The sequence below is a fragment of the Pimephales promelas genome, chromosome 13 (genome assembly GCF_988280905.1).
Source record: "Pimephales promelas chromosome 13, fPimPro1.hap1.1, whole genome shotgun sequence".
NCBI lineage: Eukaryota > Metazoa > Chordata > Actinopteri > Cypriniformes > Leuciscidae > Pimephales > Pimephales promelas.
The window spans coordinates 3,027,221-3,054,538 of NC_142781.1; the positions used below are offsets into that span (position 1 = coordinate 3,027,221).

The window sequence follows — 27,318 nt, forward strand, 5'->3', positions numbered from 1 at the left end:
GTCTTGGACTCGACTCTCTATGGACTCGGTCTCGACTCGGACTCGACTCTCACTGGTCTCGGTCTCGACTCGGACTCGACCGTCTCTGGTCTCGGACTCGACTCGGACTTGACTCTCTATGGACTCGGTCTTGACTCGGACTCGACTCTCACTGGTCTCGGTCTCGACTCGGACTCGACCGTCTCTGGTCTCGGACTCGACTCGGACTCGACTCTCTATGGACTCGGTCTCGACTCGGACTCGACTCTCACTGGTCTCGGTCTTGACTCGGACTCGACTCTCTCTGGTCTCGGACTCGACTCGGACTCGACTCTCTATGGACTCGGTCTCGACTCGGACTCGACTCTCTCTAGTCTCGGACTCGACTCGGACTCGACTCTCTATGGACTCGGTCTTGACTCGGACTCGACTCTCTCTGGTCTCGGTGTCGACTCGGACTCGAGTGAGGTGGTCTCGACTACAACACTGCAATTTAGACATTCTACTAACTATGAGTAAATTTACCAATACTTATTCGAGTATTAGTAGACTGTCTGCTTAATATCTGCTAACTCTTTATTGTGACATTCTTCTGACTATCAGTCAACTTATTCTCCTAACCCGAACCCTACCAGTGCACTAATACTCTAATGAGAGTTAGTTGCATATTAATGAGAGTTAATTGACATGTGTCACAGTGTGGCTATAGTAACGTGCATGATGAAGGATATCAGCTTATAAATCATACTAAATTATGTTTTTTGAAAATATAAAATGCAGAAAGTTTTCAGTGAGGGTTGTGGTTAGGGCTAGATGGAATATACAGTTTGCACAGTATAAAAATTATTATGTCTGTGTGTGTGTGTGTGTGTGTGTTTGTCTCCAAAGCCTTCAGAACCAGTCCAAGCCTGCTTCATAATAATAAACAAGCTATGGATAAAATGGAAGGAAGGAAGTAAAAGGGTAATATAAGCACAGCCAATTGCAAATTACAAGTGTCATTATCCTCTATTAAGGAAGTCGTTCATCTTTAAGTGCTATTCTGGATTTTGTCACTATGGAAACATTGTGATGTGTGATACAGAATGACAGAAAAAAAGATGGAAGTCACTCACACACACACACACACACACACACACACTCTCTGCTCAGAGGCTGTGATTGAAAGCGGAACAGAGTCTGATGGGTTTATGTCGCAGGGTATTACAAGCGAGTGTTTCAAATGTGTGTGTGTGTGTGATGTGGCAAAAAATAATTATCTTACATTATTTAGAAACATCTTTTAAAAGAAAAGAAAATTTGCATAAGATCCCAGACATGGACTGCTCAAATGTTGCTCGTCAAAGCTCAGGCAAATTAAAGGGATAGTTCACCCAATCATGACTCATCCTCAATCCATCCTACATGACTTTCTTCTTTCAGAGAAATACAACCAGAGTTATATTAAAAAATGCCCTGGCTCTTATAATGGCAGTGAATGGAGGACGAGACCTGACGTATCGATGAACGCTGAAGCGCAGAGGATCGAGCAAAACACCAGTCACGAATTAGAAGTCTAAAACAAGAACCTTTAAAGAGAAATATCGAAGAATTGTGTGATCTTTATTCTTAAAGTGTTAGTTCACCCAAAAATGAAAATTCTGTCAGTATTTACTCACCCTCATGTTGTTCCAACCCCGTAAGACCTTCGTTCATCTTCACAACACAAATTAAGATATTTAAGATATTAAGATCGCTCCTGCATACTAGTCCATAGGCTTCTTGAGGGAATGACTCTTGATGGCCTCGAAAAGTCATTAAAGACATCGTTAAAATAGTCCAAGTGACTACAGGGGCTCAATCTTAAGTTTATCAAATGACGAGAACACTTTTGTGCGCAAAAAAACAACAAAAATAACGACTTAATTTGTGTTGTGAAGATGAACGAAGGTCTTACGGGGTTGGAACAACATGAGGGTGAGTAAATACTGACAGAATTTTCATTTTTGGGTGAACTAACCCTTTAAAACAATAAAAAAATGATATCTTGCTTTTCAAGTATACATATTTGCTCCAATATTTGTACTGGAAAACAAGGCAGGATTACTGATTAAGACAACGGTTTCTTGCCGTGTTGAATCACAATGTTTCGCAGCTCTACCGGAGGTGTTGTGTGCATTAGGGATTGCGGGATTGAGGTGAAACGTTTGCATGTCTGAACCGACAGCTGGGCTCAACAGTGAGCGATGGAGAATTCATCTTTTGACAGGCCGTGAGGCCTGCAGACGGCTTACCGCTGCGGACGCCGGCGCGCCATGAAAGAATAATTAGTTTTGTCAAGCTGAATGAAGGATCAGCCGTATCAGGATATGAATGAAGAAGGAATGAGCGCTGATATCGATCCGGTCGGGCTCAGAGAGAAAGAAAGAAAGAGCTGTGTGATCCTGAGCTGTGTTCAGCTTCTTTCCTAGCACCATACAAGCATCTGAACGCTCTCGGAAAACATGACAAGTCTTTTACTATCATTTCATCTGGATTGACAATTATGTACTTTCAGCAACCAGGAGCTCAAGTGTCATGTGAAGAGCGTTTCCAGTGTTCCCACACCCTGCATTTTCACTTTGAACGGATAAAGGTCAACACATCTGAGACAATCTGACTGTGAGAATGTGTGCCGTTATTTATCTAATGTCATGGATGGATGGATGGATGGATGGATAGATAGATAGATAGACTGACAGATAGATAGATAGACAGATAGACAGATAGATAGATAGATAGATAGATAGATAGATAGATAGATAGATAGATAGATAGATAGATATATAGATAGATAGACTGACAGATAGATAGATAGATAGATAGACAGATAGATAGATAGATAGATAGATAGATAGATAGATAGATAGATAGATAGATAGATAGATAGATAGATAGATAGATAGATAGATAGATAGATAGATAGATAGATAGATAGATAGATAGATAGATAGATAGACTGACAGATAGATAGATAATGAGCGGTTGTGTGAGAAAACAAACAGTATTTATATCGTTTTTACCTCTTGTAATCACAGCCACGTCCAAGTGATCTGAGGGCGCGGGCGCTTCAACCTGCCCTGAAAGTGATCTCTCATGCATTTGCGAAAAACAAATTCAACGTTGTCTGGTGATATATCGAAATCGTCTTCCATTGCATGTTGAATATACGATCACATAAAGTTAATGGTAGATTTTCAAAAGAATATAAATGTCCTGTAATATTGGCACTTAGAGGTTTAGAGCAAACCCTGAGCAGAACGTGTGAGGAGCATCAGTACAAACACTAAAATAGTTGATGGATTGGTTTGTTAAGCTCCAGTTTCAAAAACATCCAAGCTGGAAGTTGTTAATGCTTCCTGGGAAAATGTCCTTGTTATGCTTTACAAATGTGTCCCATATTGAGTATAATATCCACATTTGACTGTGGACATTCCAGAGGCAGCTGCTAAGCTCTGATGTGTTGGATGAAGCGCGGTGTGAAAAGACTTTATCCCAGCAGAACTAGCACCATGCATCCAGAGAATGTACTATAAAGAGCACGGGGAGAGTTAACGTGAGTGGGACAGAGAGGAGAGCCGTGCTTTTGTCCAGCTCGCATGAACATCTGTCGGAGCAGCTGAGACTGATTTCATGAGATCAAATGCTCTTTGATTCACACCGACTATGCACACTCTCCTTTTTTGGCGCATACATAGACTTCGTTCACACTACAGAAAACCCAGTTTAATACACACATGCTGATGTCAAGATTTAAACCATCACTCCATTCATGTCTCCAACCCTGATCCTTGTATTTCAGGTTGTTGAAATATAGTGTAACACATACTGCACAGTGTACACTAAATACTGGCTACTTGTTGTAAATTGCATGTAAATTTGGAATATACATATATAATTGTCAATATTCCTATTATTCCTATATTGAAATTGCTATGATTAATGTTGATTAATTAAAACCACATGTTTAAAAGCAGAAATATCGCCAAAATATCGTCAAAAGCAATTTGTTTTCAATCAGTTCCCTGTGTTTTAGTGAGCTTCTTTGGTTACTCATTGTTAGATTATTGTTGGCACCTGTTGTTCAGTTGTTTGGTTTGTTTTGTGTATTTAAGCCCTGTTTCCTTCAGTTCTTTCTCAGAAAAAAAGGTACAAAAGCTGTCACTGGGCCTGTACCTTTTCAAAAGGTACACTTTTGTATCCAAAGGCTACATATTGGTACCTTAGTGGTACATATTAGCACCTAAAATGTACATATTAGCACCTGAAATGTACAGTTTAGCTCATGAAATGGACATATTTGCACCTAAAATGTACATATCATCACCTAAAATGTACATATTATCACCTAAAATGTACATATTAACACCTAAAATTGGCATATTACCATCTAAAATGTCCATATTAGCTCATGAAATGAACATATTAGCACCTAAAATGTACATATCATCACCTAAAATGTACATATTATCACCTAAAATGCACATATTAACACCTAAAATTGGCATATTACCATCTAAAATGGACATATTAGCTCATGAAATGAACATATTAGCACCTAAAATGTACATATCATCACCTAAAATGTACATATTATCACCTAAAATGCACATATTAACACCTAAAATTGGCATATTACCATCTAAAATGGACATATTAGCTCATGAAATGAACATATTAGCCCCTAAATGTACATTTTAACACTTAAAATGACGTATTTTAACCATACTATCTAAGTTGGAAAATTGCATAATCAGGGTGAAGCAGGAACAACCAATAATTTTCGGCTTTCCAAAAATTACCTTTTTTAATAATTTTCCTACTTCCCACCAATGAAGTTCTGATTCTAGTGTATGAACTCTAGTGTATAAAATTGGAAATATGTTGACATTTAACAGCATACTTGTAGCTACCTTAAGCTGACTGTTATAGTTTATTGTATTGTTAGAATTTTAGTTTGTGTATTTTTTTATAATTTCTCCAACAGCCCAAACATACATACAGGCCTATAGAACAGTACGTAAAACCAATTCATGAGAGAAAAAAATATATAGAGGCAATAGATATAAATAAATCTCCATATCAGTTTCCAGTGATCAAGGGCTTAGGGTGTTAGGGTGTCTCGTCAGTAGGGTTGGGTATCGAGAATCGAGTATCGATTGGAACCGACACTAACTTTTCGTTTTTCCCGGAATCGTTCAAAAGTTAAAATTTCGATTCATAGTTTCGATATTCACAGTCCGCCGAGCGGAAGAAGAAACCGCTGAACAACACCAACGAAGAAGCGTCTACCGGAAGTGTTTGCATAACCGCGCGAGTCGAACATGAGTACCTTACGTCGGCGATCCAAAGTGTGGCTTCACTTTTCTAAAAATAACGAAATCTCGGCAAAATGCAAAATTTGTGACAAAAGGAGTATTTTTACAGAAGGAGTATTTCCTTCAGAAAGGATTATTTCCTTCAGAAAGGCCGTTGGTTAGCAAGGTTAGCTAAACTTTTTTGACCCTGCCTCTTAAAAGAATCAGAATCGAGAATCGTTAGGAACCGGAATCGAAACAAGGAATCGGAATCAGAATCAGAATCGTTCAAATTCAAACGATACCCAACCCTACTCGTCAGTTGTTGGCGCTTGTGCAACGTAAGCAATGATGTACATCCAAGTGGACGAGACAGAGGGAAATTCGCAAGGGAAGGGCATAAAAAATGGTCCGTGTCCAAAATCGCACCCTATACCTTTTTGAGGGAACAGCCATTTGTAGTGGTGTCTGAAACCATAGTGGATGTTATCGAGTCGTTCAATCCCACAATGCACCTTAATAACAAGTGTAGCTACAAACCAATATACTGTACACTCAACGTCTCTAGGGAATAAAGATAAATAGAGATACATCAACAGATGTGTTGATGTGTGATAAATAGACAAAAAAAATGGGGGGGGGGGGGGGCTGGTCAATACTGCTTACAATCTTATTAATCTTCTTATCTCATAAACAGATGGTTAAAAGTAAGCTCTGGCTATATGGTCCTCAACACAGTTTTTTAAATTTTTGGTCTGCAAGTGTTTTTGCTGTTGAGCCATCTGTAGAAGCGGGCATCTGTCTTAGGAACAGCTAACGGTGTGTGTGCTGTGTCTACAGGTCTTTTCCCAGCTGTGCTGAACCTGGCCACTATGGCAGAGATCAAGACCAACGCCACGTGTGGAGAGACGGGACCAGAAATGTACTGCAAACTAGTGGAGCACGTACCTGGACGGCCCGTGAACAACCCTCAGTGTAGGACCTGCAACCTGAGGAGTGATTATGATTACGGTACAGAACACAGACACACACACACACACACTGCTCTCATGCTGTGCATAATTCATTTGATATGCTCTAATCAAAGGCTGTTTCAGCTCATAAATCACTGCATTCCAAAATCGAAAACACCGGCACAGTCGCTCGTATAACACATGTACACTGTATTCTTCACTTCACAGGCCTCTTTGAAAGAATAGGAAGTGTGTTTTTAAAAGCAATATCTGATTCATAGACAGAAATATTCTTTGGAGTTGTACTGGAATGAGTCTGAAAAGTTCATTCACAGACCAGACTGAATCGGTGAGGGGTGCGTTTTCCGTCATTATCAACAGAGTTTAACTGAACTTGCAACTGTAGTTAGCCAAAGCTAAACAGCAGAAATAATATGTACTGGACATCTTTCATTTTCAGCAGATCTCTGACAACATAAGCTCAACATCACATTCCCCTCACCAAAGGCATTTTCAAGAACTGCAAATGATATTCAAATATAAACCTACATACACCAGTAAATACTTCTCTCTTTAATGCACATAGGGGTGTATTTTAGGCATCATTGAAGTGGTGGGGAGGCTTAGAAAGGCTTGCACATGAGACGAACACCATTAATAATGATGTCATGTGTGTGGCTGGAAGAGTCTTGGGAATAATATTTGATAACAGCTATTAGTGGTCGGTCATCATGGGCTCTGAGGATCAAGCCCTAATAGATGTTGCAGGTATGACTTCAGAACCCGGAAGACTAATTTGCCATTGGAGATTTTCCTATGGGGTTTTATAATGGGGTTTTTTTCGATTTATGTCGAAAATAAAGCCTGTGGTAAACCTAACTTGATGATACTTTGATGTTCGTACACACACACACATGCACACCAAGCTATATTTTCTAGTTGCAAATAAAAAAATATTGAGGGTGGAGCCGGCAGTTCAGAGGGGGCCAAGGTGGAGCCGGCAGTTCAGGAAACCAGGGAGGAGCCGGCAGTTCAGGGGGCCAAGGTGGCAGTTCAGGACGCCAGCCCAGAGCTGACAGTTCAGGGGGGGCCAAGGTGGAGCCGGCAGTTCAGGAAACCAGGGAGGAGCTGACAGTTCAGGGGGGGGGGGGGGCAAGGTGGAGCCGGCAGTTCAGGACGGCAGCACGGAGCCGGCAGTTCAGGGGGGGCCAAGGAGGAGCCGGCAGTTCAGGACGCCAGCACGGAGCCGGCAGTTCAGGGGGGGCCAAGGAGGAGCCGGCAGTTCAGGACGCCAGCACGGAGCCGGCAGTTCAGGGGGGGCCAAGGAGGAGCCGGCAGTTCAGGACGCCAGCCCAGAGCTGACAGTTCAGGGGGGGCCAAGGAGGAGCCGGCAGTTCAGGACGCCAGCCCAGAGCTGACAGTTCAGGGGGGGCCAAGGAGGAGCCGGCAGTTCAGGACGCCAGCCCAGAGCTGACAGTTCAGGGGGGGCCAAGGAGGAGCCGGCAGTTCAGGACGCCAGCCCAGAGCTGACAGTTCAGGGGGGGCCAAGGAGGAGCCGGCAGTTCAGGACGCCAGCACAGAGCCGGCAGTTCAGGGGGGGCCAAGGAGGAGCCGGCAGTTCAGGAAACCAGGGTGGAGCTGACAGTTGAGGGGGGCCAAGGTGGAGCCGGCATGCACACCAAGCTATATTTTCTAGTTGCAAATAAAAAAATATTGAGGGTGGAGCCGGCAGTTCAGAGGGGGCCAAGGTGGAGCCGGCAGTTAAGGAAACCAGGGAGGAGCCGGCAGTTCAGGGGGCCAAGGTGGCAGTTCAGGACGCCAGCCCAGAGCTGACAGTTCAGGGGGGGCCAAGGTGTAACCGGCAGTACAGGAAACCAGAGTGGAGCCGGAAGTTCAGGGGGGGCCAAGGTGGAGCCGGCAGTACAGGAAACAAGGGTGGAGCCGGTAGTTCAGGGGGCCAAGGTAGAGCCGGCAGTTCAGGACGCCAGCCCGGAGCCGGCAGTTCAGGAGGGGCCGAGGTGGAGCCGGCAGTTCAGGAAACCAGGGAGTGGGGGGGAGGGAAGCCGGCAGTTCAGGGGGCCAAAGTGGCGTGGCCTCCATGGCCCAGCAAGGTACCTACTGCCCACCCCCCCAAAAAATAAAAAAATTATCTTGGTTGAAGCTATGGGGTCGTGGGCTGTAGTGGATCCTGAATCAGGCATAGAGTCCATGACATGGCGTACTTTAATGTTTCAACTGAACTCAACTGAAATGTGAGTAAATTACAGAATTTTTACTGTTAGATCATCTACTTCTTTATTGGTCCGTAGATATGTAAAAAAAAATGTTTTATGTAGCTATGTGTTTTGTTATGAGCCAGACATGTTCTTTGTCAGATTCCAGTCACCTTCACGAAAGCAGTTCTTTTCGGTGTCGGTGTTGTCGTGGTTTCTGATGTGTACATGCAGTTTGAAAGGTCTTAATAAAGTATGTGTTGAGTTGAGCCGTCACTAGAGGAACGGCTCCAGCGCTGTCATCCACAGCTCACCTCAGCCAGTAATGAGTCAGACGCTCTAATCTGAGCTCTCTTCAAACACACAAGAGTCACCCACACACTCCCAGCCAGAGAGTGATTAATATAACATGTAATTAGAGAAAATTAGAGGAAGAGAGAGAGAGAGATGTGACTTAACCAGCGGGGGAGTTCTTTTAAATGAAACCTAGATCTCGATCATAATTTAGAAAAGAATATATGCAGTCAAATAAATGATTAAGTGGACAACTTTAATCATCTTTGCCTGATTAAGGATCTGGCTGTAAAGAAAGACTGGAGTTTGTCTAATATAGTTTGCTTTAGACAGGCTCTGCACAGAGATAAATGTAAGTATTTCAGCGCTTATAAAACTCATCCCTCATTAGAGCAGATAGCTTTATTTCAAGAGACGGTTTTATTCAACTGACTAGCTGGCGAAGGTAAAAGCCAGCAGAGACACGTTATTAAGTGCCGTCGTGACCTGTCGTGGTTTAATATGAGGTGTTATGGTGCTTTTCTAAAGGACTCATGTCATGAGGAATCAAATCTCTCTTGATCTCTGCAGATAAAAGAGCTTGATGTTCTATGAAAACATGCTACACAGAAAAATGAAATCTTCTAAAACACCATTTATTAGAATGAATTAAATACAAATTCAAATATATGTGTTACGATGCTAGTGCTGTTGCAAGAAGGATAAGGCTGTGGATCCATGTGCAGCACACGCTTTATTTACAAACTCGACAACATTCTGGACTCAGGAGCATGAACAACCAACACCGCCGTTAACAGATCACATAAGACAAGAACTCACAAAGACAGGGTAGAAACACAGGGCTTAAATAATGAGGGACAAACAAGCTAAACCAGATAACGAGGGGGGCGTGAGAAATAATGAACACCTGGGATAATTAATAGACAGGGGACAACTGATAACAAAATAACAAGACACACAACCAACATTATCACAATATGATACATAAATATACACAGGCCCCTAAAGGTGGATTTTTGCAGTCATTTTTAACAGGACGGATCTGGTGTCGTCATGCCGTGTCTCTCTCTTCCGGTGTAGATTATCCGATAATTGCAATGATATGATGATAATTTGATATTGTTAGTAATATTTCAAGATGAACACTTACTGGTATAGCAGCTTAGGTTTATTTGATCCATATTTTTTATAAAAAAAATCATGTTCAAATGTATGTAGTAGAAATCACAAAGAATGATCTGTGATGCAGAAAAAACAACTAAAAAAGGAACAGGTGTGTAACTACTCAGAAATGATGAAAACAAACAATTAACAAGAATTAAGGTAACGACTGTGAGAAAGAAAACCATGGCTAGAGGCCAAGGAAGAGGAACTGGAAACATGATCGAGGAGGGGCTGAAAGAAGGGAACATCAAGGTGGAGATAATGGAGGGAGGAGCCAGGGCTGAGATGGGAGGAGCCAGTGGATGACCCAGAACAGAGCCAGGATGAGAGCAGGTCAGAGTCAGTATGAATGAAGATGATGGCAGAACTGTAGAAGCCAGAGTGACAAGGGAGCCCACCTGAGCCTGAGGGATGACAGACCAGGGTGAAGGCGAGGGAGCGTTGACCTATGGTGGAGCCCAGGGTTCTCAAGTCTCACGCATTGGCCGTGAGACACACTCATTTCGACCGGTTCACACGCTCACACGCCACACTGTGTATTTCTCACACTGAAAAGGCAATGCCAACCAAGTTGTCCTGGCTGAAAGCTTTCTAACGTTGTATACGAGGCGCAGGCAAACAAAGTGAAGTTTCCTGCCGCCAGCGCGTATCTCCGCCAGATTGCGTTCGTTACTAGGCAACATATATGCGCGCTGCGTGCACCACTGATCTATACATGACATGTCATTCAGTAGCGCGAACACACGGAAATGGACGGAACATCCTCGGCCACCGTACGTTCGTTACTAGGTAACCAACAACATCGCGCGAACACATGTGTCGTGATGGAGAAGAAGGTAAGTTGGAAGAAGCTCGTCTAACATTTTTGGGCTAGAACATTTAATATGTAGCCCATCGTACATTATTATTGATGCAGTCAAAAACTCTACAACTACTTTGCAACCAGGCTCAGTTTGGCTATCTTACGTTATCTGAAACTAAGAGAAATGTTAGTGGGTATGGAAAGGAATGAAGATTTACTGATTTTATTTTAAATTATATTATACTGTAATATTACTAGTCTTTCTAGTTACATTAAGGATGTATTACAGCAGATTGCTCTGGGTAATATTTAATCATTGTCATAATGTTGCATTTGTATTTTTCAAAGATGTCAGGAAAAAAGCAAGATATCTTGTCATTTTGGGCACCAAAGGGTAAGCCCCCTAAAAAGGTTGCCAGATTAGAGAAGGAGACAGTGGAAGAGGTGGTGCACTCTAATCTGTCCATTTGTTCTCAATGTCCCACCACACAATAAATCATTCGTCTAGATAGAAGACGCATTCAAAAATCAAAATGCAATTTTTAAAGATTTGTTTGAAACTGTTTGGAGCAATTTGTTATATTTTTGGTTAGCTATATTTGTAATACTGCATTAAAGAGTATATTTGATGTGATGAATTGCTCTGTCATTTATCAGATTTACTAATTGTTATAATTTTAATTTGTTCTGGTTAATTATGAACAATGGGTAAAATTGGGGCGGGGATGGGTGGGGCGGGGCTTCATTATGGCTCCTCCCCTAACCGCGTGTGATCTCACTCCAAGCTTTTGCTCAAACTTGAGAACCCTGGTGGAGCCAATGGGTCGGTGAGCCGAGGTGGAGTCCGGGGCTCAAAGTCTGGTGAGCTGAATGACATCAAAGTGCCCTGAGGGCAATTAGAGAGCAGATGGTTCCATGTGCTGTCGAATCACACTTGCAATACTTTGATGTCATACACTGCGCAGTGACGCATCGTCGACCACACCTTTGGGCAGAGGAGGGGGGAGAGAGAGGCTGGGCTAAACCAAACCTGATGAAGGAGAATTGGAGCTGGGCAGAGCTGGCCAATGAAGACTTCAAGAACCAGCAGGGATTAAGCAGTGGTGACAAAGACAACTTGGAGCTAGGCTTAACCAGGGGTAATTAAGATGACTTAGAACTGGGCTGAACCAGTAGAGACTGAGAGGTTTTGGAACTGGACTGAACCAGCAGAGATGAAGACGACTTGGGACTGGGCTGAACCAGTAGAGACTGAGAGGCTTTGGAACTGGACTGAACCAGCAGAGATGAAGACCACTTGGGACTAGGCTGAACCAGTAGAGACTGAGCGGCTTTGGAACTGGACTGAACCAGCAGAGATGAAGACGACTTGGGACTGGGCTGAACCAGTAGAGACTGAGAGGCTTTGGAACTGGACTGAACCAGCAGAGATGAAGACCACTTGGGACTAGGCTGAACCAGTAGAGACTGAGCGGCTTTGGAACTGGACTGAACCAGCAGAGATGAAGACGAATTGGGACTGGGCTGAACCAGTAGAGACTGAGGCTTTGGAACTGGACTGAACCAGCAGAGATGAAGACGAATTGGGACTGAGCTGAACCAGTAGAGACTGAGCGGCTTTGGAACTGGACTGAACCAGCAGAGATGAAGACGACTTGGGACTGGGCTGAACCAGTAGAGACTGAGAGGCTTTGGAACTGGACTGAACCAGCAGAGATGAAGACCACTTGGGACTAGGCTGAACCAGTAGAGACTGAGCGGCTTTGGAACTGGACTGAACCAGCAGAGATGAAGACGACTTGGGACTGGGCTGAACCAGTAGAGACTGAGAGGCTTTGGAACTGGACTGAACCAGCAGAGATGAAGACCACTTGGGACTAGGCTGAACCAGTAGAGACTGAGCGGCTTTGGAACTGGACTGAACCAGCAGAGATGAAGACGAATTGGGACTGGGCTGAACCAGTAGAGACTGAGGCTTTGGAACTGGACTGAACCAGCAGAGATGAAGACGAATTGGGACTGAGCTGAACCAGTAGAGACTGAGCGGCTTTGGAACTGGACTGAACCAGCAGAGATGAAGACGACTTGGGACTGGGCTGAACCAGTAGAGACTGAGAGGCTTTGGAACTGGACTGAACCAGCAGAGATGAAGACCACTTGGGACTAGGCTGAACCAGTAGAGACTGAGCGGCTTTGGAACTGGACTGAACCAGCAGAGATGAAGACGACTTGGGACTAGGCTGAACCAGTAGAGACTGAGCGGCTTTGGAACTGGACTGAACCAGCAGAGATGAAGACGAATTGGGACTGGGCTGAACCAGTAGAGACTGAGGCTTTGGAACTGGACTGAACCAGCAGAGATAAAGACGACTTGGGACTGGGCTGAACCAGTAGAGACTGAGCGGCTTTGGAACTGGACTGAACCAGCAGAGATGAAGACGACTTGGGACTGGGCTGAACCAGTAGAGACTGAGAGGCTTTGGAACTGGACTGAACCAGCAGAGATGAAGACCACTTGGGACTAGGCTGAACCAGTAGAGACTGAGCGGCTTTGGAACTGGACTGAACCAGCAGAGATGAAGACGACTTGGGACTAGGCTGAACCAGTAGAGACTGAGCGGCTTTGGAACTGGACTGAACCAGCAGAGATGAAGACGAATTGGGACTGGGCTGAACCAGTAGAGACTGAGGCTTTGGAACTGGACTGAACCAGCAGAGATAAAGACGACTTGGGACTGGGCTGAACCAGTAGAGACTGAGCGGCTTTGGAACTGGACTGAACCAGCAGAGATGAAGACGACTTGGGACTGGGCTGAACCAGTAGAGACTGAGAGGCTTTGGAACTGGACTGAACCAGCAGAGATGAAGACCACTTGGGACTAGGCTGAACCAGTAGAGACTGAGCGGCTTTGGAACTGGACTGAACCAGCAGAGATGAAGACGACTTGGGACTAGGCTGAACCAGTAGAGACTGAGCGGCTTTGGAACTGGACTGAACCAGCAGAGATGAAGACGAATTGGGACTGGGCTGAACCAGTAGAGACTGAGGCTTTGGAACTGGACTGAACCAGCAGAGATAAAGACGACTTGGGACTAGGCTGAACCAGTAGAGACTGAGCGGCTTTGGAACTGGACTGAACCAGCAGAGATGAAGACGACTTGGGACTGGGCTGAACCAGTAGAGAATGAGAGGTTTTGGAACTGGAATGAACCAGCAGAGATGAAGATGACTTTTTAAGACATATAATTGGCAGTTATTGAGATGGCATTGATTTACATTACAAGAATATCAGCATCTGCACCAAATTGTTGTTGTTTGGGCCTAAAAACTGAATAAAACCGAGCTGTTTTTTCCCATATTCTCACTATATAAGACTCTACGAGCCTTAAATACAAACTTAAAAAAAATAAAAAATAATATATATATATATATATTTTTTAAACGGTTAAAAAAAGTAGAGCTCACAGGAAATTCGGCTTTGTCACATCTGTCACATCCACTTTCTGCATGGTTTTGACTGTCCTATAAATTCAAGATGAAGTCTATAAACAAAGATGAAGGAGGAGTGTTCTCACATGACTGTGTTTTTCATGTGTGTAGAGCGGCATCCCATCGAGTACGCTATCGACGGCACTAACAGATGGTGGCAGAGCCCGAGCATCATGAACGGGATGGACTACCATTACGTCACTGTGACTCTGGACCTGCAGCAGGTAAATGACAACAGCTCACAGTAACAGCCAATCAGAATGGATCTCGCTCTTCCTCCAGGTATTCCAGGTCATTTTGCATAATAATTCTCAAGCTCTTTACACCATGATGGATTCTGATTGGCTGTCAATGTTTTAATTATTCATCAGCTGAGGAAAAAAAAACATTCTAAAAGTGATTCCAATGGTATTGCTCCATCGTTATAGTTGTAATGTGGATTCTCATTGAATTTTTTGGTGTGAACACTTTTTAGTCTGAAAAATGCTATTTAAAGTTGAATATCTAAAATATGTAGGCATTTATAAAAATTTCTCAAAACCATAGTTGAAAATTCTGTCATAATTTCAGAATTTTATTCCCACACTGTTCCTCCTTCTGCAGAACAACAGAGAATTGTTTTAAGAATCGTACCAGACACTCTTTTCCATGCAATTGCTATGAATGTGAGATTCACAACACCAGAACAAACTATCATATTATGATTGTCTACACAAAGCACTATAGATTACAGTCCAGTTAAGAAATATGGTTGAATTATAATTTCTTCCTTCTTTATTTTTAATGCTAATCAGGAATGAAACGGTCCCCCTATCTCTATTCACTCACCCGTCGCCTCTGTTCTTCTTCTCCCGCTCGTGGTGTGTGTGTGTGTGTGTGTGTGTACAGAAGCAGTGGCAGGTTAACTCTGGCAGAACAGTGAAATACAGTGGAGTTGAATGGCTTGCAGTAGTGTGTGGGCAGAATGCTCCCATCAGCCCTTATTAGATGCTGATCTGAGGCCAGCGCGAGCACTGCCGCCCAACCGCAGGAAATTACACAAACACCTACAGACTCGCAATTAAAGCAGTCAACAGATGACACCGGGTGCAGGCCGGTCAGAATGAGAAGCGACGTGCAAATTAATAGATGGGAGGCAAAATTATATAAAAAACAGGAGCGATGGTTGTGTATAAGGGAACTCGGTTCTCAGTCTCAGTCATTTTCATTATATGGAAAATGTGGCATATATTGTTCACCCAAAAACAAATATTAAGGAAGAAAGTCATACTCTATTTCAAACAGCATGAAGGTGAAAAAATAATGACAGATGTTCATATGAGTGTGAACTATCTTTAATTCCTGCATTTTTCCTCTGTGTGACACGGTACGGTGACAGAGAGAGAGAGAGAGAGTGAAAGGTGGCGGCAAGATAGAAGACAAATGAGTGTGACAGGGTTTGAGTATTCATTAGAGGGGCTGTAGAGGACATTTAGAGTTAATAAATCAGACGAGAGGCTGTGTAATTACTGACGGCAATCACACGTACAGCATCGGGCCACGACTGCCATCTCGCCATCACTCACTCCCTGACAACCTGTCGCCACAATGACAAACGTGCACTAACACATTACAGCACTACGGCAAAACCCTTCTGAACTGAGGAAATTGATTCAATTAAATTAAGCGGTTGTTTCGAAACAGCAGGCTGATATGCGCACGCTGCTCGTACTTCTTTATGTGCAATATGTTTGAGATGTTTTGTGCACAGCACTCATCATTAGAAGAGTCCGCTTGAACTGTACATGTGCAGATTTTCCACATTTTCTAGCCTTGCCAAATTTGCACATGTTGTTTTTCAGGCTCTGTCTGATCACACTCCAGTCTAATGAATTTGCATGTGCTTCAGTGTTGGAAACTGTGTGTGTGTGTGATGTTCCAATCACTGCAGATGTTCACCTGACCTCAATACTCTTTAGAAATGTGAACAATCACACTAAAGCCCTGCATAAACACATACACATGCAAACGCACATGCACACACATGCACTGAATGACCATTTTATGAGCACAAATCAGATTCTGTTGGATGTGTATGATGGGGAACAGTAAGAAAAAGGTTCAGAGTTAATTGAAGGGTCACCTGCAAATCGTGCTTGATAATTGAGAGGCAAAAAAAAAAAAAAAATCCATATTAAAGAGCACCTGTCATGGATTTTTGAAAATGACTGTTCATATGGTGTGGACTATAGCTCTAAGGGAATGAAAACATCCTGCAAAGATTTATATCTGAAAGTGCACCGTATATAAAGCTATTGTCTTTCAAAAGTGAGAGTCGACTCTGAGTCTATGAAACGAATTGTTTTTGAAACGAGTCATTAGCTGTTCCCGTCGTGACGTAGATACAAAACATTAGCTCATTGGCCGCTCCCAACAACTGCGCGCGCAGACTGAAGAGTAAACTTGAATAGGATTCAAATACTTCAGCTGAATCGCATCATGTCGAGAAGACGCTGTGTTCTACATTGCAAAGACAGTTCAGCCACTTGTTTTCATTGCCCAGGGACGAGCATGTGAAGAATCGGTGGTTAGAGTTCATATTTGCAACGCCCGAACCTTGTGTTCTCATCATTTTAATGACGAATCATTCAAAAACATAAATGAATTCAAATGTGGATTCGCAAGCCGGTTGTTCCCGAAGGAGGGCTCAGTATCCAGTGTATATGGATCAGGTTCGTCCTCCTCCGAATCACAACCTGTAAGTATGTTTGCTGTTATGTTTTCTGTAGAATGTACAATATAGTTATATTGTGTTGTGTGTGTTTTGTACACTCCGCGCAGCTTCTAAGCGGGATAAAGTTAGTTTTGTTTTTGATATTGACCAGACATTCATTGAAAAATGGCAATTACCTCCTAAACGTCTTAGCCAAATATGACTTCGCTCTATATAATAAGCACTGCCCCTCAAAAGCCACCGCAATGCGAGTTTCGCCGGGAAAGCTCGCTCTTGACGGAGACGCGAGTAAGGGACCGTGTGGAAAGTGCACTTTTTCTGACACGTTTGTTCAAACACTGTATACAATTTTCAACACTTGACAAGCTACAATCCTGGTTATGGCCGTTCCGTTGCCGACAATCTCTGCCTACGGTTTACCAATAACAACTGACTGGGTCATTTGACCAATCGCCGCAGATTCGCGTCACTCAAAGGAGGTGTTTGGGAAAATGAATCGTCGAACAAATCATTTGGGTAGTCGTTGAGCAAATCAGTTAAAAATAAATGCATATTATGAGACAAATAAAGTGTTTTTTATCCTTGCATGCACGTCAAACTGTTCTAAACAAAAATAGGAACATTTCAAATGCTATGATAGGGGCTCTTTAAAGTAATATAAAAAAAATGCTACATTGAATCATTAAAATATTTTCAGGATGAAATTCCCACAGTAAAGAGAACAAATGGAGAAAATAAAATCCCCAGCATTAAACAAATGCTGAAAGGGTAAAAGAATACAAAACAATATCCAGATGTTATATTTGGTTCAATTACCAGGAAGTGGAAATCCAACCACCTACACTGCTTTGAAAATATATTTGCACAGAGTTCTCTACAATAACCCCAATGAGACTTGAGAGAAACCCCACAAAAACGCCAATGATCACTTTAAAGGAGAGACAGAGTTTAATGCTGACAATAAAGCGGCCTCTAGAGCTCTGCACAAGACCAAAACAATCTTATAAAAGCAGAAGGCATAACTGCGATCGTTCCTATGAGCTGACATGAGATTAAGACTGAAATGTCATTGTCAAACTTTCCACCTTATTTTGCAATGCAGATGTTAGATATTTTCTGCTATTTGTGAATGGGTGAGACTTACAATTCAAGTTACAAAAATAACGCACCGCTCTTATGTTAAAAATATACTACTCAAAATTGAAAGTAGTTAATCTACATTCAAAGATAATCATGTTACAAAATCAGTAAAGTGTGTATCTCAGTGCTCATGCCTCAAAAATAACATCTCTACAGAGAAGTACAGTATGCTAAGCTGACATCATGCCACAGGACTGACATCATGAGAACAAATAGGAACAAATGAGCAAGGCAAACATCTGATTTCTGTCCATTTGAGTGTCTATAATTAAAATAATTGTGCACAAGTGTAAGTGTAAACTAAACTTGAGCAAATACCTAGCGGAATGAGCCGAAATAGCCTATACAAACAGTACTGTAAAGCTGTTGTTCATATTACGAAGGAGTACTCGAGGAGACTCTACGCTGGTGCACGCTGAATTCGTTTTATGATGAGCATTTATTAGCTCAAAATCACACAGGCAAAGAGCTCACTCTTCTCTCACAAGATGCATTCTGAACTCTGAACTCTCCAGAGCTATATCATATGACTGACATGTGACATGGCCAATAAGAACACAGGATATTATGTCTATGGCATCTGATTGGTTCTTAGCAGAATGTAAGAATACTACAAGTACATACCTAACAAAACAGCTCTGGAGCTTACAATGAACACTTCAGCATGAGATGACACATGCAGTAGCGGTTCTAGGCACGGGCGAACCGGGCAGTCGCCCGGGGCGGCATCTCTTCATGTCACATGGGGGGCGGCACGAGCAGTTAAAAAAAATTCTCTGTGCCGCGAAGGTTTTCTATTTTTTTATCATTTCTATTCAATTATTGGCAATGGCGCCCCTGCTTGCTGAGAAGGTGCCGTGCACAGAAGCGATATCAAGGGGGTCTATTGATTAGTTCACGCATCGCGTCTTTTGCGCGCTTGAGGTCGTTATTTCAAATAGGCGATTAGGCGCACGGGAAGCGCGCTCATAAACCTTTCAGTATGGGAGTGGAGTGCACGTGCACCCAAACACTTGGGTGTTTTTTCTCTTCTCCTAAATAAATCTTTTAGCAGAGCTACAGCAAGCGTTTTTCTGTGGTGGAAATACATTAGCTACTAAAACTTCTTTGTCATTGTGGAGAGCGCAGTGCATAGCAACGACAGCCATGGGAAAATCGGACCGAATTTTACAATTAATAATAAAAGATAAGCTACTGTGCATTATAAATGTCAGGAATGTATCTTTATTGACTCATTCTTTTTATAGAGATAATTGAATGCTGAAATATGAGGTTTATATTTTTTTAAATCTTTTTTTTGTGTTAACCTTTTTTTAAGTTTAGTAGGTAAGATAAAAGACACTCCTTAAAAACAAATCTTTAATGTTATTAACTTGGTGAATTGATTTCATTTTGTATTAGGCTTTTTGAACAAGATTCTGTGTATGTGATCATGTTGGTCACTATATTCATGAAATGAAAATAATTTACATAATGATCAACTTTATGTTTTTACAGTAGCCTAATATGCAAAGTACAATTTTCTATTTTCTAAATAATCTGTGATTCTGTCCTTTTCTCTGACATTTTAAGAGTGACATAGGGCTACAAAGGCTATTTTAGGTCTATAACAGTTTGGATAGTTGTTAATATGAGAGCTGTTCAAAATTATTTAAGAGATAAGTATTGTGTTACTAAATAGGCCTAAGTATCTCTCTGACCCTTTTAATTTTAAAAACTCCATTTCGTGACAAAGTATAGTTTAACAAGTCATAACTAAAAGTCATGCCATGCACATAATTCAAGGCAATAACCAATGCGCTAATGGTTACTTCCTCCCTTTAAAGTTAGATTAATCTAGCAAAATAACTGGATTCTATTAACTGTGTTTTTCAAATGAACGGTATGTGATTTTATTGTTGGGTTGTTGTTTTTTTGTTTTTTTTTTTGGTTGGTTATGGGGAGGGGGGCGCTCGAAGGGGGTCTCGCCCTGGGTGTAATTCAAAGTAGAACCGCCACTGGACACATGTGAATAATACATACATAATAGATTCAAATGGTCCAGAACAAAGGAATTTATTCAAATATAACAAACTAAAAGGATAAAGAAAACAGCACAGCGCGTAACACAATATGCCGGGCATTGAACAGTGAACAATGAGGTACTTTAATACACAGTGATGAAGAACTTAATAGTGACCAGCTGTGATGACTGAAACTAATGACTGGTGGGAAACTAGGAATAAGGAAACAGGCAACTGATGATAAACCAACTAAAAGTTCATGAAAGTGAAACTTAGACAAACAAAACAATGTAATTGTGTCAGAACACCCCACTAAGTCACTGCACCGTGACAGATTAAATGAGGGAAGGAGTGTGGGGGCTTTGGAGGTGGAGCCAGGCAGGACCGCAGGCAGAAGAAACCAGGGTGGGGTGGACAAAGGAGGAAACCATGGAGGAGTGGATGGGATGACCCATGGAGGAGTGGATGAAGGAGCCATGGAGGAGTGGATGAAGGAGCCATGGAGGAGTGGATGGGATGACCCATGGAGGAGTGGATGAGATGACCCATATAGGAGTGGATGAAGGAGCCATGGAGGAGTGGATGAAGGAGCCATGGAGGAGTGGATGGGATGACCCATGGAGGAGTGGATGAAGGAGCCATGGAGGAGTGGATGGGATGACCCATGGAGGAGTGGATGAAGGAGCCATGGAGGAGTGGATGAAGGAGCCATGGAGGAGTGGATGGGATGACCCATGGAGTAGTGGATGGGATGACCCATGGAGGAGTGGATGGGATGACCCATATAGGAGTGGATGAAGGAGCCATGGAGGAGTGGATGAAGGAGCCATGGAGGAGTGGATGGGATGACCCATGGAGGAGTGGATGAAGGAGCCATGGAGGAGTGGATGGGATGACCCATGGAGGAGTGGATGGGATGACCCATGGAGGAGTGGATTGGATGACCCATGGAGGAGTGGATGAAGGAGCCATGGAGGAGTGGATGGGATGACCCATGGACGAGTGGATTGGATGACCCATGGAGGAGTGGATGAAGGAGCCATGGAGGAGTGGATGAAGGACCCATGGAGGAGTGGATGGGATGACCCATGGAGGAGTGGATGGGATGACCCATGGACGAGTGGATTGGATGACCCATGGAGGAGTGGATGGGATGACCCATGGAGGAGTGGATGAGATGACTCATGGAGGAGTGGATGGGATGACTCATGGAGGAGTGGATGGGATGACCCATGGAGGAGTGGATGAGATGACTCATGGAGGAGTGGATGGGATGACTCATGGAGGAGTGGATGAGATGACCCATGGAGGAGTGGATGAGATGACTCATGGAGGAGTGGATGAGATGACCCATGGAGGAGTGGATGGGATGACCCATGGAGGAGTGGATGGGATGACCCATGGAGGAGTGGATGGGATGACCCATGGAGGAGTGGATGAGATGACCCATGGACGAGTGGATTGGATGACCCATGGAGGAGTGGATGGGATGACCCATGGAGGAGTGGATTGGATGACCCATGGAGGAGTGGATGGGATGACCCATGGAGGAGTGGATGAGATGACCCATGGAGGAGTGGATTGGATGACCCATGGAGGAGTGGATGGGATGACCCATGGAGGAGTGGATTGGATGACCCATGGAGGAGTGGATTGGATGACCCATGGAGGAGTGGATGGGATGACTCATGGAGGAGTGGATGAGATGACTCATGGAGGAGTGGATTGGATGACCCATGGAGGAGTGGATGGGATGACCCATGGACGAGTGGATTGGATGACCCATGGAGGAGTGGATGAGATGACTCATGGAGGAGTGGATGGGATGACCCATGGAGGAGTGGATGAGATGACTCATGGAGGAGTGGATGGGATGACCCATGGAGGAGTGGATTGGATGACCCATGGAGGAGTGGATGGGATGACTCATGGAGGAGTGGATTGGATGACCCATGGAGGAGTGGATGGGATGACCCATGGAGGAGTGGATTGGATGACCCATGGAGGAGTGGATGAGATGACTCATGGAGGAGTGGATTGGATGACCCATGGAGGAGTGGATGGGATGACCCATGGAGGAGTGGATGAGATGACCCATGGAGGAGTGGATTGGATGACCCATGGAGGAGTGGATTGGATGACCCATGGAGGAGTGGATGGGATGACCCATGGAGGAGTGGATTGGATGACCCATGGAGGAGTGGATGAGATGACCCATGGACGAGTGGATGGGATGACCCATGGAGGAGTGGATGGGATGACCCATGGACGAGTGGATTGGATGACCCATGGAGGAGTGGATGGGATGACCCATGGAGGAGTGGATGGGATGACCCATGGAGGAGTGGATGGAATGACCCATGGAGGAGTGGATGAGATGACCCATGGAGGAGTGGATGAAGGAGCCATGGAGGAGTGGATGGGATGACCCATGGAGGAGTGGATGAAGGAGCCATGGAGGAGTGGATGGGATGACCCATGGAGGAGTGGATGGGATGACCCATGGAGGAGTGGATGAAGGAGCCATGGAGGAGTGGATGGGATGACCCATGGAGGAGTGGATGGGATGACCCATGGAGGAGTGGATGAAGGAGCCATGGAGGAGTGGATGGGATGACCCATGGAGGAGTGGATGGGATGACCCATGGAGGAGTGGATGGGATGACCCATGGAGGAGTGGATGAAGGAGCCATGGAGGAGTGGATGGGATGACCCATGGAGGAGTGGATGAAGGAGCCATGGAGGAGTGGATGGGATGACCCATGGAGGAGTGGATGAAGGAGCCATGGAGGAGTGGATGGGATGACCCATGGAGGAGTGGATGGGATGACCCATGGAGGAGTGGATGAGATGACCCATGGAGGAGTGGATGAAGGAGCCATGGAGGAGTGGATGGGATGACCCATGGAGGAGTGGATGGGATGACCCATGGAGGAGTGGATGAAGGAGCCATGGAGGAGTGGATGGGATGACCCATGGAGGAGTGGATGGGATGACCCATGGAGGAGTGGATGGGATGACCCATGGAGGAGTGGATGAGATGACCCATGGAGGAGTGGATGAAGGAGCCATGGAGGAGTGGATGGGATGACCCATGGAGGAGTGGATGGGATGACCCATGGAGGAGTGGATGAAGGAGCCATGGAGGAGTGGATGGGATGACCCATGGAGGAGTGGATGGGATGACCCATGGAGGAGTGGATGGGATGACCCATGGAGGAGTGGATGGGATGACCCATGGAGGAGTGGATGAGATGACCCATGGAGGAGTGGATGAAGGAGCCATGGAGGAGTGGATGGGATGACCCATGGAGGAGTGGATGGGATGACCCATGGAGGAGTGGATGGGATGTCCCATGGAGGAGTGGATGAAGGAGCCATGGAGGAGTGGATGGGATGACCCATCAGGACGAAAGAGCATAGTGGAGCCGGAGGGAAGAGGGAGCATGGTGTAGCAGAGTAAGGGAGGAGTGGAACACTCTCTCTTGTTTCAAATGCAGCTGTTGCCTTTTTCAAAGATTGTTTTGTACACTGTAATGGATTATAAGACAACAAACAGGGATGATTTTAAAACAGTAACTAAACAGTGATGATGAACTTGAAATTGAACAGCTGTGATGATTGAATGAGTGTTCATAGAAACTAATGACTGGTGGGAAAATAGGAACAAGGAAAAAGATGATACACAAAGTAAAAGTCCATGAAAGTGAAACTTAGACAAACTAAACTGAACAAAATTGTGACAGTATGTATTGACATGTGGACAGGTTAACCTATTAACAAATTAATAATCCTTAGCTATTTTTTGACTAGTAAGGCTACACCAATTACTGTCTCATTAAAGGGATAGTTCACTTTGAAATTAATTTTTGGTATGTTTTATCTTACCTCAAGTGCATCCAAGATGTAGGTGTCTTTGTTTCCACAGTATTTGCAATTTTGATATTTTAAGGTCAAACCGTTCTTGTCTGTCAGTCGTGTATTTAGGTGGTGACCATAGACCTGCATTATATGACTGACAGACAAGAACGGTTTGACCTAAAAATATCAAAATTGAAACTACTGTGGAAACAAAGTCACCTACATCTTGGATGCCCTTGAGGTAAGATAAAACATATCAAAAATTAATTTCAAAGTGAACTATCCCTTTAAAAGTATTAAACTATATAGTCACACTTAACAGTATGTAAAGTACTGTTAAGTGTGGATGTCTTGGATGTCTTTTCCCCAGTAATAAACAAACACTGTTAAGTTTGACTGATACTGTGAAGCAGCTTTGATACAATCTGTATTGTGAAAAGTGCTATATAAATATGTTTGACTTGACTTGACTCAAGATAAGGGTTCAACTCTCATTATTAACTATTAAGTTAACTATGACTTTTGCTTCAAACCCCCTAATTACTGCTTATTAATAGTTGGTAAGGTAGTTGTTAAGCTTATTGGGTGGATTAAGGGATTGTAAAATATGGTCATGCAGAATAAGGCATTAATACGTGCTTTATGTAAGCAATAAGGTACGAGAGGCTGTACTGAATCGTGAATAAGTAACGGCTGAAGGGCGTTATTAGGCACGTCGCGAAGCGGAGTAACCCCTTCAGCCGTTACTTATTCACCTTGCCTCGAGTACCTTATTGCTTTTATAAAACGGTTGCCACACAATATTAAAGTAAAAAACAATGTATTAGTGCAACTTTCTTGAAGTAAAATCACTAAAAGCCTTCCTTCCGCTAGAAAAAATAGTCCCTGAGCGTTCCAGTGTGTAAAATGCATAAAAGCTCACATAAAAACAACATAGGACCGCAGTGTTGCGCAGCGATCAATAGAACCGTTGGGTGAAGCGGTCATAGCCGTGTGTTATCGTGAATAAAGCACAGCTCTTGACCAATCAGAATCAAGGATTCGAACTAACCGTTTTATAAAAGTAGCTACTAATAAACAGTCTAATGATAATAAGCAACTAGTTAATAGTGATAATCGGACACTAAACTAAAATGTTACCAAAAAATACAATATTTAAAAGCTGTTATCTTGAGCAGATGATGTTTACTTTCACGGCTTCTCTCTTTCTCTCGCAAGACCAGGAAAGTATGGCATTTTATGCTTCATTATTATTCATCATCATCCCTAAATCATGGAAAACTGACAAACACACGTCTGGAGGAGCAGGTGTTCTCTTCTCAGCTCTCACGAATGCTACCCAACTAAACTAATTAAGCTACATTTTACTTTGTATGGGAAATATTTATTCCTTGAAAAGTGCAGTTGTCTCAAACCACATCCTAATCCTTTCAGGAAACTTTATGCATTTTTACAATAATAATAATAATAATAATAAAAAAAATTACAAATGAGGACATCCCCAAATGGAGGTTTTAGGAGTTTAGAATTTGTCCCCAAAATATGGGGTTCACACACACACACACACAAACACACACACACTTATTGCACTTCAAACAGGTTAGAATTAACAAAAAAAAAAAAAAAATAACAAGGGAACACTAAACTGCTCACACATATATACTTATTTAATTGCACGAAACAAAAATGCATAAATATTCATTACACTAGTGTACAAAAATACTTGTACATTTATTTTTTTGTTCAAATATAGCAGAGGTTTGGTGAATTCAGGGCAGAGGAAGATGCAGAGGATCACAAACGGAAACAAGACACAGTGCATGTCATCAGTTCTTTATAAGAATGGAAAAAAATAAATTGGTGAAAATTATTTGATTTTTATTTTTGTTATTTCTGCTAGTTGTTCTTGTTCAGTCAAATTATGCAGCATAATGCTGGATTCAGTATGACATCAGGAAAATTAGATAATGGCAAAACAACATGTTCCCTTCCAAGTGTTTACCCTTCTGGCTTCTCAGTCATTAAACATTTGCTGGAGTTTGTTCATCTGAACTGAACGTTATTGAAGCCTCTGAGAATAATCTTTGACAGAAGAGATGTGACACGCAGAGAAAACGCTGTCATCTGTGTGTGAGAGAGAAAGAGCGAGTAGGATACAGTATATCTGTGTGTGTGTAGGAAGCAAGGTCTTGAGGCCAGCACACACAGTCAGATAAGGGAGTCACATCTGTGTTTGAGTCGTGCCATTTCTGACAGGTTGTGGGTTTTTTATAGCTCTCCTTCTCTCCGTCACACACTGCAGGGATGGCTGTCTGTCTCCTATGAAATCTGTGGCCTTTGCTAGTGAGAACCGCTACGGTAAATGAACACCTGAGGGCAGCTGCTGATGCTGTCTTCATGAACACTGTCCACACACACACACACACTCTTCTAAATGAGAACAGGGGACTTCCTTTTTTTAGAGATGCACCAATATTTTTTTTTAATTTTATTTTTGCCGATACCAATTTCAAAAAAAAAAAAAAAAAACTATTGGGTGATTCCGATCAAAGCATGCATTAAGGTAGTTTATTGCTGCATCATAAAATAATTTCTATTGAAAAACATCCATTTAACATTAACACGCCTACATAAATACAACAGAACAAACATGCATATGAAATAATAAACAGTGATTTTCTGGAAAGTAGTTTTCAGATACAGAAAAAAAGTAATAAAATATTCTTCATTGTATACTTTAAATATGCATTAATCCTTATAATAGTTACGAAAGTTATTTAGTCAAGAGTATTGAGTGATTTTGTCTGTTGTTTGATTGAGAGACAGCAGCGGGAATAATAGGTTACTGTCACTTTAAGAGCTGTGCAGTATATGTACTAATACAAAATGGTTTTATATATCAACTGTTTGTTTACATTGATTTTAAAGGAGTAGTTCACTTACAAAAAAAAAAAAAAAAATTGCTGATAATTTACTCACCCCCGTGTCATCCAAGATGTCCATGTCTTTCTTTCTTAATTAGTCGAAAAGAAATTAAGGTTTTTGATGAAAACATTCCAGGATTTTCTCCATATAATGGACTTCAATGGGGTCCAAACGGTTTAAGGTCCAAAAGACAGTTTCAGTGCAAACTGTTCAAAGGGCTTAAAACGATTCCAGACGATAAATAAGGGTCTTATCAAGCGAAACGATCGCTCATTTAATAAATAAATAACAAAGTGTAAGTTTTATAATCTCAAATCCTCGCCTTGCTCTGTTCTGTGATGAGCGTTCGTGACTCTCCTGTTCGAACTCGTTCATCAAAATGAACAAATCTTTTTTGGAGCCATTTTGTTCATTCAATGAACGAAATGAACGAAATTACTTTGATTTGTTCATTTTGATGAATGAG

General features: G+C 42.9%; 1 protein-coding gene across 4 annotated transcripts in view; it reads left to right on the forward strand.

The window, feature by feature from the left end:
* lama2 (laminin, alpha 2) overlaps positions 1-27,318 on the forward strand; it is a 303,798-nt gene that overhangs the window by 34,721 nt on the left and 241,759 nt on the right. For all 4 annotated transcript variants that reach the window (XM_089118335.1, XM_089118333.1, XM_089118331.1 and 1 more), the window contains exons 2-3: positions 6,135-6,305; positions 14,322-14,434. In XM_089118335.1, coding sequence (XP_088974461.1) covers positions 6,135-6,305; positions 14,322-14,434 — 284 coding nt within the window. The remainder of the gene's footprint in view (positions 1-6,134; positions 6,306-14,321; positions 14,435-27,318) is intronic.